The sequence below is a fragment of the Charadrius vociferus genome, unplaced genomic scaffold (assembly GCF_000708025.1).
Source record: "Charadrius vociferus isolate BGI_N301 unplaced genomic scaffold, ASM70802v2 scaffold82, whole genome shotgun sequence".
Classification (NCBI taxonomy): Eukaryota; Metazoa; Chordata; class Aves; order Charadriiformes; family Charadriidae; genus Charadrius; species Charadrius vociferus.
This window is the reverse complement of record NW_009647401.1, coordinates 2,435,107-2,450,297: the sequence shown is the minus strand read 5'-3', so window position 1 is coordinate 2,450,297 and position 15,191 is coordinate 2,435,107. Positions and strand designations below refer to the sequence as shown.

At 36.6% G+C, this 15,191-nt stretch overlaps 1 protein-coding gene across 1 annotated transcript in view; it reads right to left on the bottom strand.

Annotated features, from left to right (window-relative positions):
- The window catches only part of LAMA2 (laminin, alpha 2), a 290,790-nt gene that overhangs the window by 103,804 nt on the left and 171,795 nt on the right, over nt 1-15,191 (bottom strand). Inside the window, exons 27-32 of the mRNA XM_009880193.1 lie at nt 15,046-15,185; nt 10,336-10,453; nt 5,481-5,615; nt 4,697-4,821; nt 2,625-2,711; nt 1,535-1,728 (exon numbers count right to left, since the gene is read on the bottom strand). Coding sequence (XP_009878495.1) covers nt 1,535-1,728; nt 2,625-2,711; nt 4,697-4,821; nt 5,481-5,615; nt 10,336-10,453; nt 15,046-15,185 — 799 coding nt within the window. The remainder of the gene's footprint in view (nt 1-1,534; nt 1,729-2,624; nt 2,712-4,696; nt 4,822-5,480; nt 5,616-10,335; nt 10,454-15,045; nt 15,186-15,191) is intronic.

The following is a 15,191-nucleotide window of genomic DNA, read 5'->3' as shown; positions in this document are numbered from 1 at the left end:
ATGACCGTACTGCCTACTGTCTTCCTCTTTAACCACTTCAAGAAGCCACGCATTTCATTCTTGACTGATATGATACCTTCAACCATTTTTAGCACTACTTCAGTTTCCTTACTTTTCCAATCTGCTTTTAAAATGTTTGCAATTTGTTTGAGCTGTACTAGCTGATTTTAATATTAGAAAGCTATACACCTCTGGGTATTGAGGTAAAGACTGAATGTATTCTGTGAAGAAAAAGAAAAAAGAAAAAGAAGAGTCTTTTTTTGGTATCTCCTTGCCTCACATAGGCAAAAAAAAAAAAAAAAACCCAACCCAAAATTAAAAAGCTACAATTAAAGTCCTATAACAGATAAAAATCAGGTAAAACATTAAAACAAGTTCATTGTGCCTTGCCAATATATTCAAAGATGCACATATTAAGAAATATTATATTCTGTGGACTTACTGGATCCCTATCTGCACTTTACTTTAAAATGAGCAATGATGGGCTCGAGAGAAAAACCCCAAAGATCTCAATAAAATTAGTTCCTACTCAGCTGGGGGAGATGGAGGAAAATGCCTTATTTCAGCCAGGATTTACCAAGTGTTCTAGAAAGGTTTTGCTACCTGAATTTTTTTGATAAGACATAAGCATACAATATCATGGGAAATGAGGTTGTGGCCTCAAAACAAACACTATCCAATTTCATGGAAAAAAAAATTCCAAACAATAATAAAAGACAAGACATTTGGTACATATGAAAACTGAAGGTAGGGCAAAGATACCAGTACTGTAAATGTAACTTGGTGGTTTAGGCTGTTATTTTTCTATTTTTAAAAAAAAGTTGAATATAGGAAGTTCCATCTTAACACGAGGAGGAACTTTACTTTGAGGGTGGCAGAGCACTGGAACAGGCTGCCCAGAGAGGTTGTGGAGTCTCCCACTCTGGAGACATTCAAAACCTGCCTGGATGCCATCCTGTGCAATCTGCTGTAGGTGACCCTGCTCTGGCAGGGGGGTTGGACTAGATGATCTCCAGAGGCCCCTTCCAACCCTGACCCTTCTGTGATTCTACGAAGTTCTTTGTTCCTGCTTATATTACACTGACATTCCTTGTGTCTTTTAAATTCCAGTGGGTGGTTGTTGAACCAACATGACCAAGCAAACCTTGGTAAAAACTCTTTGTGTGACCTATGGCATAAAGCATTGCAATTGCTGGTTAAACTTTTAGGACAACACTAAAAATTCACTAAGAGTAAATATTGTCACAACAGCAGTGACAACCTTTAGTAAAACTACAGACTTTAAAAACCCACAAAAAGAAATCCTTCAAAGCTTTGTTGTCAATTTTCAGTAAGCATATTAAGAAAATATTGAGAGTTTTCCTAACATCTCAAGGCTTGTGAAAAAAATGAACCAGAATGTGAAAGTGGTAAGAAACCTGGCAACTATTGTCAAAGAAACCCGCACAACTAACTGATGCACAAAGCAGGGTTGAATTTCTGATATATGACAGACACAATCAAAAATTCTCCAAAATTACATTAGTATACGTACAAATGCATTTCATGCCATCACGTGCATGCCGATGTTCACAGCCAACACACTTCCACCCTGTGAATCCAGGCTTGCAAGTGCACTGTCCAGTGACAGGGTCACAGGGAACAGGCACGGCACCATATCGATCACACTCACATTCCTGGCAGGAGCCTCCTGGAGCTTGTGGGTTGCCCGTGTAGCCAGAAGAACATCTAGACATTGCAAATAGAAAACCAGGTTTGGCCAACTGAGACGCATATACATGAGACTACAATGAATACTTGGCAAGACAGTAAACAAAATGTATATGAACATTTATTCATGAAGCATTAATAAAAATTTTTGATGCTTTATCTCTCTGTATGCATTTTTAGAGTGAGAAATGTTGCAAACTGTCCAACAAACTGATAATAACTTTTAACCAGGACATGGAACAGTCTGGATGAAAGGAGTACGCAAAAGTGATTCCACACCCCTTCAGTTAAAATTCTATTATACCATGACAAAAAAGTTTCTACATGAAAAATGTTTGGTCTATAGACCTTCTTTTTTCCCACTAGCCACTTGTGTTTTGCTTTAGAAGTGGAATCTCATAGCAGACACTTGCTAATTTTCATCATCTTAATCCTACAGTATTGCTACAGATGTGACAACAGCTGCTCTTTAGGTTATTAATTTGCAATTTGGTCATTAATATATGTACAGGTGTCTTTCAAAGTCAGTGCCCATGAAGACACAATAGTCACTAGAACAAAGGGTATGAGTGACCTCAAGACACACTATAAGTGTCTAATTTTAGACACATTTCATATTTTTCACTTTAACTTCTGAGGCCCAGGGGAAAAAAAAAAAAAATTCCACAAATCAGAAAGTAAGACTAGGACAATATCTGATATAAACAATACTGATTACCAATTTACAGTGGGTATACATAAAAATTGCCTATTATGGCTAAGTTTTAACAACATATAAAGAGAAAATAACTTATCTGAAGGCATGTATTTAAACTTTAGTAAATACGTGTTTATAGTACCAAAGGACATTGCTCATACTTCATGTCTTGCTTGCCTTTCATTGTCCCTCTTTCTTCTTTTTCCATTCATCCTACCTTTCACAGTACTGGCCTTCATATCCAGGTGGGCATGCAGTACACCGGTAATCACTAGATCCTTCAGCAACACAAGAAGGGCTAAAACTAAAACAAAAGCAAATAAAAAACTTTTCCACTCCAGTGCATCATTTCACTCTAGTCAGCTGTGCAGAAGTCCCACAGTAAGCTCCACTCTTAATGTAAATGGCTTATCTGTTTATAAACACACGTGGGAGATCTCTCCTTTCTATTAAAAATTTTGTGAATGCCTAGCTGTAATACTGGCACAATTTAGGCAAATACTTGAAGGGCAGAATCATGGAGGGTCATATCAGAGTCAACAATACCTATGCTGTAGGCTTGTGTGATTGAATGGTGCTGTCACTCCCAGTGATCAAGAAAAGGAAGTAACGGGAAGAATGTGAAACAAAAGATTAGGAAAATGAGCTAACAAACATCCAGCCTTTCCAGTCTGATTTAATTTTAGTTTGAATAAAAGGAGATAAGCTGGGAAGAATTTACTCAAAGGCAAGACATAAAGAGGGAGAAAGGAACCAAAGTCATAGCCATGTGGAATCTTCCAAAAAGGCAGATGATCTTCTCAAGGACATACTGAAGAGAAAAGACTGGCCTATAGAGAAAAAAAAACCTGAAAGCTACCTTCTTCATGGTTGGGGAGAGGTTTTAATCATGGAAGGCACTAGATTATTTTTACTAAGCCATGACATAGATGAATAACTAGTGACTGCAGTGTGTGCCTATGGGAACTGTGCAAAGCAATATGTTGCTGGAATATTAGTGCATTAAGTGCCTGCACAGACAGTTAAACAAAAAAGGTATGTAGGGGAAAAGAAACACAACTAAATATTAAAATGGTGCAATATTGTAAAACTCTTTCAGCTCTTTATGGAAGAAGAGGGGAGCCCACAGCTCCTTCTTGGTAAAGTACAGTCAGCACCCTACTCTAACCTGCTTATAATGCATTACGTCAATAGTGTTTGAATGAGTATATAAAATTGCACCTTTGCAAAAAAGTGTAAACAAATTGATCTATTACTCACAAACTCATTATCCAACACATTTTCAACTCTATAAAAATAGATCCACCCCCCCAGGAAAAACTCATTCTCTCTGTTCTTTTTTTTTTTTTTTTTCAGCTCATCACGTTTGAAGCTCACTGCTGATTGTACAGGAGTGTGAAAACAGTATTTAAAACCTTAGTGGAGTTTTGTAAAATTTCATAAATAATTGCACTATACTAATTCACAAATATTATCATGTCAGTCATGACATAATAAGCTAATGAGATAGCTTAGGAAGATAGGAAGAAGGGAAAAAAAAAACCTCCCAGATATACTGGCTGAAATACTCTCTAAAACATCCTAAATGTCAGACAAAGCACAGAAAAATTATTTTAAGGAACACTTCCAACCTTTCAAGAGTATGATAATGAAACACAAACCTTTTCAGAATAGTGCTATGGTATGATTCCAAATATCATTAAGAGCTTCTCAGCAAAACAACAAACAAATCTCAAGTGCTAAAGTATCATCTGTTGGGAACACATGTGGAGACATCGTGGCAAGGCTCATTAGCATAAAGCAACCGATAAAATTTACGCTGCAATAACTGTATTGCTTTTAAATTATTCTATCTTTCACAAATTGCCTAAAACTCATGTAACATTAAATAAGGAATCAATAAATTCCACAGTGGAGCAAGAAAGGCACTGTAACACATTTATACCAACATAATATATGAGCATAAGACTTTTTACAGCTCCCTTGTGGCTATATTGTACTTGAGTTCTGCTCTAGCTTCATTTGTGGGAATACCTTTATAACACACATTCATTATCTGTTGAGTATTGCATTTTCTAGCATTTATTAATTTATTCATCACAAATTAGCAAGGGAGCAATTTCTGACTTTTAAAGGAAGATCAATTAGCAAAAGTAGATATGAAAGTTTTTAGTATGGCTTACATCATGCAGTGCTCCAGTAGCTATCTGAAAAAAGGACACAGTGAGCCCAAACCAAAGTTCTTGCTTGCTGGAAAGGTAATTCTTCATCATGAGTTTGCTTACTTACTTGTTACTAGCAACGGATAGCGGACAAGCACAAGGCTGACAGTCATCCGGAGAGCCTTGGACAATGCCATAAAATCCCAGGGCACATCTCTCACAGTGGTGACCGGCAGTATTGTGCTGACAATTCTGCAGAGGAAGGAGACAGAACGAAAACTGTATTTGATAATTACAGGAAAGCAGGCAACATTTTGTTCCCAGCCTCAGGGATTCAAACTTATTTCAATTCATAATTTCTCTCTCTCTGATATGATTCGCAGTGGGACTGCTTGCTTTAAGCATCTATCAAATGCCTGCTGGGTTATATATGGGTTTACAAGGAGAAAGAATGGAGGCCTGTAGCTAGCCAGATGTATACCACAGAATTTCTTATCCCATTCATCCTTCCTTCCCTCTTTTGTTCCAGCCATTGAAGCAGGAGAAATAATCAATTAAAATTCAATCCTACTGTATCAGGTCACATGTATTGTTACCTATAACAGCAGTGTTGTGTTTATGGCACGACACATGCTACATTGCTTATTTAGTTTGCAGATATTTAGTTTTCCTTTTTACACAAAGAGTAATTCAGCAGCAATAAAACACTGCATAATGTGAACTCTAGAAAAGCAGAATTGAAAAATGTAAAGGTAAATGGTTTGCTTTTTTGACCCCCCTTTAACTTTGACACTTAAGCTATTTAAGCAAAATTGGATTAAAATATTGTCCTCTGGTTTTTTAGATCAGTTACACAACTTAAGAATTTTACACTAAGATTAACCTAGTACAGAAGTTCAGAAATATAATACCTCACAAATGGACGTTTCAGGGTCACACATAGTACTGTGTCCATGACACTGACATACAACACAGGCACCTAAGGGCTGAGCAGGTGTCCTTCCTGCAGGTGAAGATGGAAGCCTGTAAAATCCTGGAGAGCATGACTGCAACAGAATAGATGCAGAAGAAAACAGATCATTACAGAGTGGACTAGGAGTGGGGAGCATTGCAAGCTCATCTTTCCAATCACCAGTTTTTACAAGTTGTGAAAAGAACCTGACAGGCTTCCAGCTGTGTTACAAACAATATACAGTACTTTACAGAAAACAAGAGCCAGCCCTAATTGGAAACATTGCTGAAAAATCCCTGGAGCACTCCGCTGGCACCGGGCTTTTCATATTACAGCTTGTGAGACCTTTCATTCAGATGCAGAACATCTCACTGTTCTCCCTGTGCATCAAGCATCATTCCTTTCATTTCTTAAGAGTAAGGTTTGTTTTCGAAATAAATTTTTTGCACGGACTGTGGAGAGCAAGCATTATGATTCTGTTTTCTTCGCCCTTGGTGAATTTTTCAGGTTTGACAAGCTAATATCTGCCTACATACTGCCTGATGGATAACAAGCAAAAACCGAATGTTAATAATCAAAAAACTGTCTGCACGGCTGCATTATTTATAGCTATATAATTTAAAGACCATAAAAGTAAAGAATTCAAAATATTAAAGGTTTTACATGTCTTGGGACTATTAGCCCCAAATCAAATTTATTTATCACTAAGTCTCCTCTACCCCAGCTTGGCAATAAAATTCTGAGAGCAACCCAAAAATTACTAGCAAAGCTGACACATGCAAAATCAAGCACTTGATCTTTATTCCACACTTATTATGCAAATGCATGAAAGTGTCTACATAGCTCCCAGAAAGCACACAGCTATGGCAGCATAAAAATACAAACAGGACCATTTTGATAGTTCAGACCATTAGGGGTAAGTGCATATAGAGAAGTCACTCGTCCCATGTATAAATCCCACCACCTAGTGGTGCTGTCTGATGAGGTCATTTCCTACGGTTGACCACAATTTCTGCTTTTTGGAAAGAATGTGAACAGTACGCTTTTCACACAGCAATAAAATGGATGCAAAATAAAACAAAAGAGAATCTGGCATAAGTAACTTTTCGTGATCAAAAGGAAGATTCTTCAGTCAAGCACTGACTGACGTGCTAGATTCTATTCATACGACACCACTCTGACAGTTTTATAATCATTGCCAAAACCTCCAGGAGTCTAAGTTATGGAAAAAGCATAAACACAATTATTTTCTTTAGAATCACAAAGAAAGTAATCTAACTCACTTCTGCTCTTCCCCTTTTATTTTGACTTAGACTGCGTTAAGATCCCTGAAGCATAGAAACAGTCTATCTGCTTTTTCATGGTTTGTGAAGAATTCCAATTTAGATAAATAATCTCAAATGAAAGTAATTTTTTTTCTTACTACAAGTTCATAATTTTTTCCTCCCTCTCCATCCCCAGAAGAGTCCTTGTCCAAGCACAAAATGGTACCAAGCACAGCTTTACAAGTTCTGAGTAACTTTAGGATCAGAGTATAAATATATGGTACATCCTCAAAAAAAATCTAATCTCTAACTGTTTTTTTCTGATATGCTATTGACACTCTTCTCATCTATTTTGATCTAAGCATTTCTGAGATGAAATGGGACATACAACAAAAGATGAAGCAGACTACATTTTTCATTACTAGTTTGGAAGTTTTTCAGAAGTAACCGTTAGGGAAACTCTTACTGCTGTTTTTTCAGCCTGCTACTGGATTAAAAAAAAAAAAAAAAAGGATATAAATGTCACTTCCAGTAAAAACTGCTGTGCATATAGTTCTCACAATGCAATTACAGGGTAAATCATGAAATAGATACACATACCCTGTTAGCACTTGCTTAAAAATGCCTGGGTATCTGATGCTTTTTCCTCTTGCCGAAATTAAATAAACCTTCACAGAACACACTATAACCTTCACTGAGCACACTAAAAATAAACTAAGTTACAAGCATGTGAAGATTGCACAATTAAGCACAAAGTATGGAGGTTGCAACTGAGACATTTATTCCAGCCCTTGGTAGGTGTGAATTAAAATAAAGTTCTAATTACATTATCATATTTTTTCCTTCAAAAAATCAATTTGTTGCAGTAATTTAAAAAAAAAAATAATCTGTACTTCTGAGCAAATGCTGGGACCTGTTAATTTCTCATACATGTATTTACAGCCATTCAGGCGTATGCTGTTATCAGAACAGTGTGCAAAGAAAATGACTTCATTCACTTCTTTGCACGCATTTCCTATGGACTCCCTGTTCCTGTTGCATCATTTGCTGTGTAACACAATCACATATAACATCTGAAGGGAGCAGAGTTCTTGCAGATAACAAAGCATCTTTCCCTTCATTTACTCACTCAAAATTTCCTCCTACTGCTAGCTTGTGGGAACCCTTTACAGGATTCCACATAATCAGGATGTCTCAGGGATTTGCAGAAAGCTCGAGGTGTTCCTCCCTGTTACCTCCACCTAGCAATTGCAACAAAGGCATTTAGAATTGCTGCTCCTTCTTAATAATAATAACATGCTGGTTTGCACATAGAAAGACTGCCATTCTATTTGAAAGGACACTGTAGAGAGGTTGGTGCTGGTCTCTTCTCACAGATAATTAATGACAGAACGAGAGGGAATGGCTTCAAGCTCCAACAGGGTAGATTAGGAAAGAATTTTTCACAGAAAGAGTGGTCGGGCATTGGAATAGGCTGCCCAGGGAGGTGGTTGAGTCACCATCCCTGGATGTGTTTGAGAGCCGTTTAGATGTGGTGTTGGGGGATATGGTGTAGGGGAGAACTTTGTAGAGTAGGGTAGATGGTTGGACTCGATGATCCCAAGGATCTCTTCCAACCTAGACAATTCTATGATTCTATGATTCTTATCATCAAGAGCACATACAGTCAAAAATATTAACTTCTGTTCTGCAGTCAAACTGTTCCATCTTAAGCACTTTCTCTGGTACCTATCATAAGATACATTTTACAAAAGCATACAAGACAGCTGATTTTGGGCATTTTGAAACTTGCAATCTTCAGCACAAAAATATTTAGATAAGCAAAAAAATAAATATAGTACAGGTATAAGGAGCACCGAGCCCACTCAGTTGACCAATACTTTTCTCCCAGTGTTCAATGAGTTAGAAATTTACCAAACTTCAACGGTTCAGGACAAAAGATTCCATTACTGCAGATCTATTTTGTTATATTTTATTTTAAGACACAGTGATTCAACTGCTTCTAAGAATAAAGCAAAATACACTATTTGGACCGTGTTCCAAAATTGCTGCTCCTCTTCACAAGCAGGTCCCTCGCTTATATAAGGAGTACTGAAATTTGACAGGAAGCAAGGTTTTGTGCAAGATCTTCTTACAGGAGTCATACACCAGCACTGGAAGAAGAATAATTGTGGGGGAGTAAAATGGAAAGATATTTGCCAGAACTCGGCAGACCTTTTCAATGCATTTTCATAGATCCACTTGGATAAATTATAAGTATTCAGAAAACCGACAGTTTGAACATGTGCAGTATGACATTTCATAAAGCTTTTAAAAACATCTCCCATGAAGGTTGCTTCATGAAGCATAGACATGCTTCAGAATGGTTCTCATCTCCATTTTTAATGCATTTGCAGTGCTTTTTTGAGCAGTCAAGCATGCAAAATGAAAACAAAATGGACAACCTCCATCCTATTAGTGTTGGTCCGCACAGGCATGCTATTGGAACCATTTCAAGAGGAAAGATCAATGTGAGGAACCTACAGGTTCTCAACTATGAATTGCCTTTTTGAGCAACTGCTCAGAAGACCCTATTTCAAGTTTTGTTTTTGAAATGACTTATCTTTTTAAATTTTGCTGTTATTTGAGTTATTCATTATAATAAAACATTTAAGAAATCAAAATTGAAATGCTGCTTAGCTTTTTTTTAAAACAAGATATTTCAATCAGTCATACAGCTATTAGGACTTTATATGGGAATTTAAATGTCAAACAAGGCAAACTTAAAAATCTGGAAAGCCTTTACAGAATAGAATTTTAAAATTCTGCATGGCTCTGTTTAGAGTGCTCGGTGCTACAATTTTAGTAATGTTCTTTTAACTTTGTTGTTTTCAAATTTGTTTTTATACTTTATTTGGTGAATTTCAGTCAGCTGACAGATCTTTAGTTTTTCAGGAATTAGCAGTATGTAACCTTTAATTATTCACTATTACAAATGTTAATTTGTAGTTCACTTAGAACTATCAATAATTTATAGAATCAATTGTGGTGTGGTGTTTTTTTTTAATTTGACATAGAGGTTTTCTGTGTTTTTCTCCACAGATTCTGTGAATTGTGGTCATGATAAAATGAGGCATACAGATCAGCCTTTTGGAAGATAAGATATTGTAACCGTTTTGTGTATTATGGCCTTACCATAACATGACAACATTGTTGTACACAGTACCTTGCAATAGTATTATACCCTTATCTGTCCAAACTGGCTTGATCAATCAGCATCAGTCATGCAATTCAGCCTCAGAGATGCTGACCTGGGAAAACTCACTTTCCTGTATTCTAAGTATTTGAGTTATACCCATGGTTTCAGTGGCATATTTGCCTAAAGCGAAAAGAAGTGCTTAAATTTCTTATGAGAGAGACACCTGAGAGAGAAAAAGTGTAATTAATTAAATTAAGGGAGAGTTGTTGCCATTTAAATGAATTCACAGTCTAATTGCTTAGCACACCTTACTAATGAACGGACTGCAGAAGGTGTAAAGACTTTTACTGGAAGTCAGGTTAGTACTGTACCTCACAGGACAAACCGGAATAACCCAATGGGCAGTCGCATTTCTCAATCAAGTGAGCCTGAGGAGTCATCCCAGACACAGCGCCACCTTCAGCAACTTCCATTGAGATCTCAGAAATCCTGAAAGAAAGGAGGAAACATCTCTAATGAGATTAGTCAAGCACTAATTCAAACCCAGTTAGTTCACAGTCAGCTGACATGGGAGAAAATGGTCTTATTTGGCTGTTTGTAGGCTTCCTGATCTACAGCAGACAAACAGCACTATTTTTGCCTCTCCTAAGGCAACAACAAAGCTACTACCGCCACCAGTCTCATTTTCCATTTCTAGGCAATAGTATAACTTTTCTCTCCTGCTTGATGCTATCTTTTTTTTTTTTTTAATCTCTTTTCAGCCAAACTATTAACAAAAGCTCATATCTGATCTTTCTTTTGGAGGTACTCATTAAGAAGTTGAAGTCACATACTAAATGCAGTTCCAATTCATGATTCTCATAGGTACGGCAATAAAATTGCTCACTAAATGAGCTTTTAATGAGGCAACATTAAAAAAAAAAAAAGTAAAATCTATCCTCAGCAACTAAAGCAACCTAACAAGCTCTAGACAGACTTCAAAGACATTGGACATTTGCCATTTTAGCAGGAATTTTCAGATCTGTAGCAAGATATCCTTTTTTTCCCTCCCTTAATATTGTTTAGACACATAAACAAATAATTTAAAGCAAACAAGAAACCCTAGTAGAGAAGCATCTGCTAGTATCAGAAAGGGATACATTTCACTGTAAAGCTTCCGATATTTTAACTTTGCAAACATTTGTTTGCTTGCATTAATAATAATATCCTTGCCTCTCAACTACTCCCAGTCTTTCCAACATGCATGCTGACCTGCCAAATAGCGTCGAGTACATCACGGACAAAGACAACAAACATAAAATCTAGTGATATACACTTAATCCTAATGTACCACAATGCTGTTCTTTTAGCTCACGTCTTTATTTGGGGGGTTTGTTAGTTTCTTTAAATGAATGCCGTGATCTGGAAGCTGCTACTGTCTTTGAGAAACAAAAAGGGTCGAAGAGTGTAAATTTTAAAGCTTCAGATATATTGCCAACCTCCTCCTCATTCTTAGAGTCCATTCATCTACTCCCAAACCTTGATTACGGAGTGACTGAGTGACACTCTTCTGCACATTGGCATACAGGCACCAATGTCAGGACGACTGTAAGAAAAGCGAACGCTCACTGCTGAAGTAGATGAGAGTTTTGTGATTGAGCTTAGGTGACCAGACCCATACCTCTAGATACCTTGTGTCAATGCAAAATCCCCAAATCATCTAGTCACTTAAACCCTGTGCTCCCTTCTTACTACCTGAAGAAAGGGGTTCAGTGGAGCAGGGAAATTGAACAAAAAAAAAACAAACCAAAAACCCAAGCAAACAAAGCCAGATCAAAACATAAGACTGAAAATGAAGAGGGCAAACCCATTCAGATCTGATACATCAATGTAAGCTTACGTTGAAATCTCTGTACATTCAATGGAAAAACAAAATGAAATCTGCCTCCCCGTCATCTTCAAGGCTGAGGCAAAGGTCTGTGTGCTGCAAAGTATTTACTGTCAGAAACCTGTATTTACATAATAATATACTGTGGGACCACAAAGCTACCTGTTGTTTGTGTGAAAATGCTACTTAAGGAAGGTCAGGCTTGGTTGATTCTCGGAACATGTCTAATAGGCAGCAGTCCAACAACTGCTACCCGATCAGTGTCAGGGATATTGAAATAATTCACAGTGAAATTGAAAGCATACTTCCAATTCAAACTAATTTATTATCACAGTCCAGTTGCCTGAAAAGCAAAACAAAATCTAATAAAAGAAATGTTTCAATTTAGAGCAGTGAATGTGAAAATGAGGGCAACAAAATGAAAAATATAGGAGAAAAATGTTTGGCTTTGGATTCTGAGCAGAAATCTCTAAATCACTGGTAATGCTGCAGCTTTGAAGCAGAAACAACATTAGCATTGCTGCTAAACTATATAGCTAATACAGCACTAACGCTAGAACGAGGCTATTTTTATGCTTCCAACTGCTGCTGCTGCTTTGACTTTATTTTAAAATGCTTTTCCTGTAGTTTATCACTTATCTGCAGCTTTTAAATTCTGCGATTGAAATCAAGGCACTATTAAAAACCTTAAAAAAATTTAAAAGACTTCATATACAATGCTTTCCTCCTCCCATCCACAGTTTCTTTTGCTTTATACTTTTCTACTATGCATAGTCAGGTAGAAAAAGAAGCTTTATTAGTTTAGAACAGGGACCTTATTTAGAAAGTACAACGCACTCTATTTAAACAAATGGTTTATTATAAGCCACTTAATTCAAACATATGTTTAAAGTTGAGCATAAATGTTGTCCTTTAGAGCGCCTGAGAGTATTTTTAATAAAAGCCTTCAATTCTTATGCAAGCTAATATTCCACTAACCTTTAAAAACATTTTGGGGGATTTATTTTGTGGTCTTAAGCAAAAATTCCTTTGAAATAATTCAAGGTGCTAACTTGAAAAAAACAGTAATGTATTCCTGCTCTTTGTTTTCTACTTAAAGTCTCAGATGCCATATGACGAATGTTAACTATGTAACTAGACAGATCATAAAAATCTATTGTAACATAACCACTTCCAAAATCAAATACAGCATGATACACAAGGTTATGACTCCAGATGGAGAGTTACCAGAAAGAACAGATGAACTCTTTGCTAAGTCCTGCTGTTATATAAAACGTCACATTCTGAAATGCGATGTTGTAAAAATACATTTTGGTTCTCTAAGTGCCACCTTGCAAACCTGCCCTGAAACTGAAAAGTCCTCCTCCATTCTGTTATATGCCTCGTTACTAGGTAGCCTTGATAAAACGGTGGTGTATTACAACGCCCGTCTAGTTCAGTCACGATGGTCATATGCACCTCAGAACAAAATAATGAAAATGGAGGTTCATTTTTGTAATTTATGCTGCTTTAGCTGAGATAGTACTCAGTTTTTGCTTGCACAACTGAAGTAGGATCTGTAGTGCATAAAGGGAAGGGAGAAAGACACAAAACATGGCTATGCTTCTTAAATTTTCCATGTCACACTGGAGTTACTTCCCTATCTCTTTCCACAGGAATTCCCTGTGCTTGTAATACAATATCCTAAATTGACTACGCCAAAAATAAATGAAACCAATGTAAAACATTTATGGCATCTGTTGTTAATATTTAGCAATATTTAGCCAGTGCAAGTTGGATGAATACCTTCTGTAAATGATATACTTTAAATAGAGACAACAGGAGCAACGACTATGTTTTCTGTCATGCAATGCTGAAATGTTGCATTGTATCTGCCCCTACTATTCACCATCATAGACTCCAAAGGTCATGTTCTTATAGACCTATTTGTGACCTAGAAATCTAGAAATAATTTTAGCCCATCACTTTTATGACAGAATCATACAAAGGTCCTCTGGAGACCTTTGGAGTTTATCTCCAGTTATTCCTGTGTCATTGCTAACAAATTTTGCTTGCAAGGGATACTATGAATCAAAAACTTTTAGGAATAGTTTACATAATCTATTCCAGAACTTCTTTACTCCCAGGAATTTTTCTCTCACATCTAAGGTGAATCTTCCCTACTGAAGTTTAAGCTCATTTCTTTTTTTGACTTACCCACTATGGCAACAGAGAACTGATTCTTTTCTTTGTCTTTATGACAACATTTTATGGATCTTAAGGCAATTCCTACTTTCTAAATAAATCTGATTCTTTACATCTTCTCTCACAGGTCATCTTTTCTGACCTGTGATGACATTCACTATTATCCTCTGAACACTTAATAATTTTTTATTGGATTCCAGGAATCAAAACTTGATGCTTAGGCTTAGCTAGTGTTGGGTAGCAGTAAAAGATTCATTTTTGCACTTTGCAGGCCATACCTGTTTACACATGCAGCTAGAATATTGGCATTTCTCAACAAGGGTATCATTATTGAATCACGTTCACTTGGTGGTATGTTGTAAACAACAGATCCCTCTTTGAAGAGTAGGTAACTAAGCACTTATTCCTTGTTTGTTCAATTGACTACTCCTTTCAAAGTGTAAAATCTTATAGTTGACCTTTAGATTGCAACAGATTTTTGTATTATTCCTCTCATCTTGCTGTCTGATGTTCACTTCAAATTTAGTAAGCATTACCTTTATTTCATTATATTCACTAATGAATAAACTGAATAGAAAATGTTGAATATATCTGCCCCTAATATATTGGATTAAGTAGCATTTTATTAAAGGAGTACTCTTTCACCTTTGACTTTTCACCTCATTTCCCACTTGCAAGAGAAAATTCTTTCATATGCTAACATTTATATTTAATTACAGCATCGTGTTTTGATAAAGTAGATATTCATTCAAAAAATACTTTGGGTTTGTTTCAGGATGCATGTGCTTACATGTTTTTTCTATTTTAGGATCCTGAAAATAAGGACTTCATTTGCCTATTGTGATTTAAATTTTCTATAGAAGAAAATTTCCCTCTCCTGCATCTCCTGCTATGCTGAATGCTAACTCCTTCTGTTCTTCTCAGCAACTGTTTATAGCTTATGTTATGAATAAAAATTCTGCTGGGAAGCTCTATCAGGTTATCTGTGACTACTTCTGCACTATTTCAGACCACTACATGAAATAGTTACCTGCTTTGCCTCATGATATTGCCATGAGTAGCCTTAATGAGAATGTAATGTACATCATACAACACATTCAGGAAGTCTTCCCGGGTTACAGATCTACTTGGTCTTGAGTCATCTCCATAAGGCTTCCATGTGAAATCTGCCTGGGA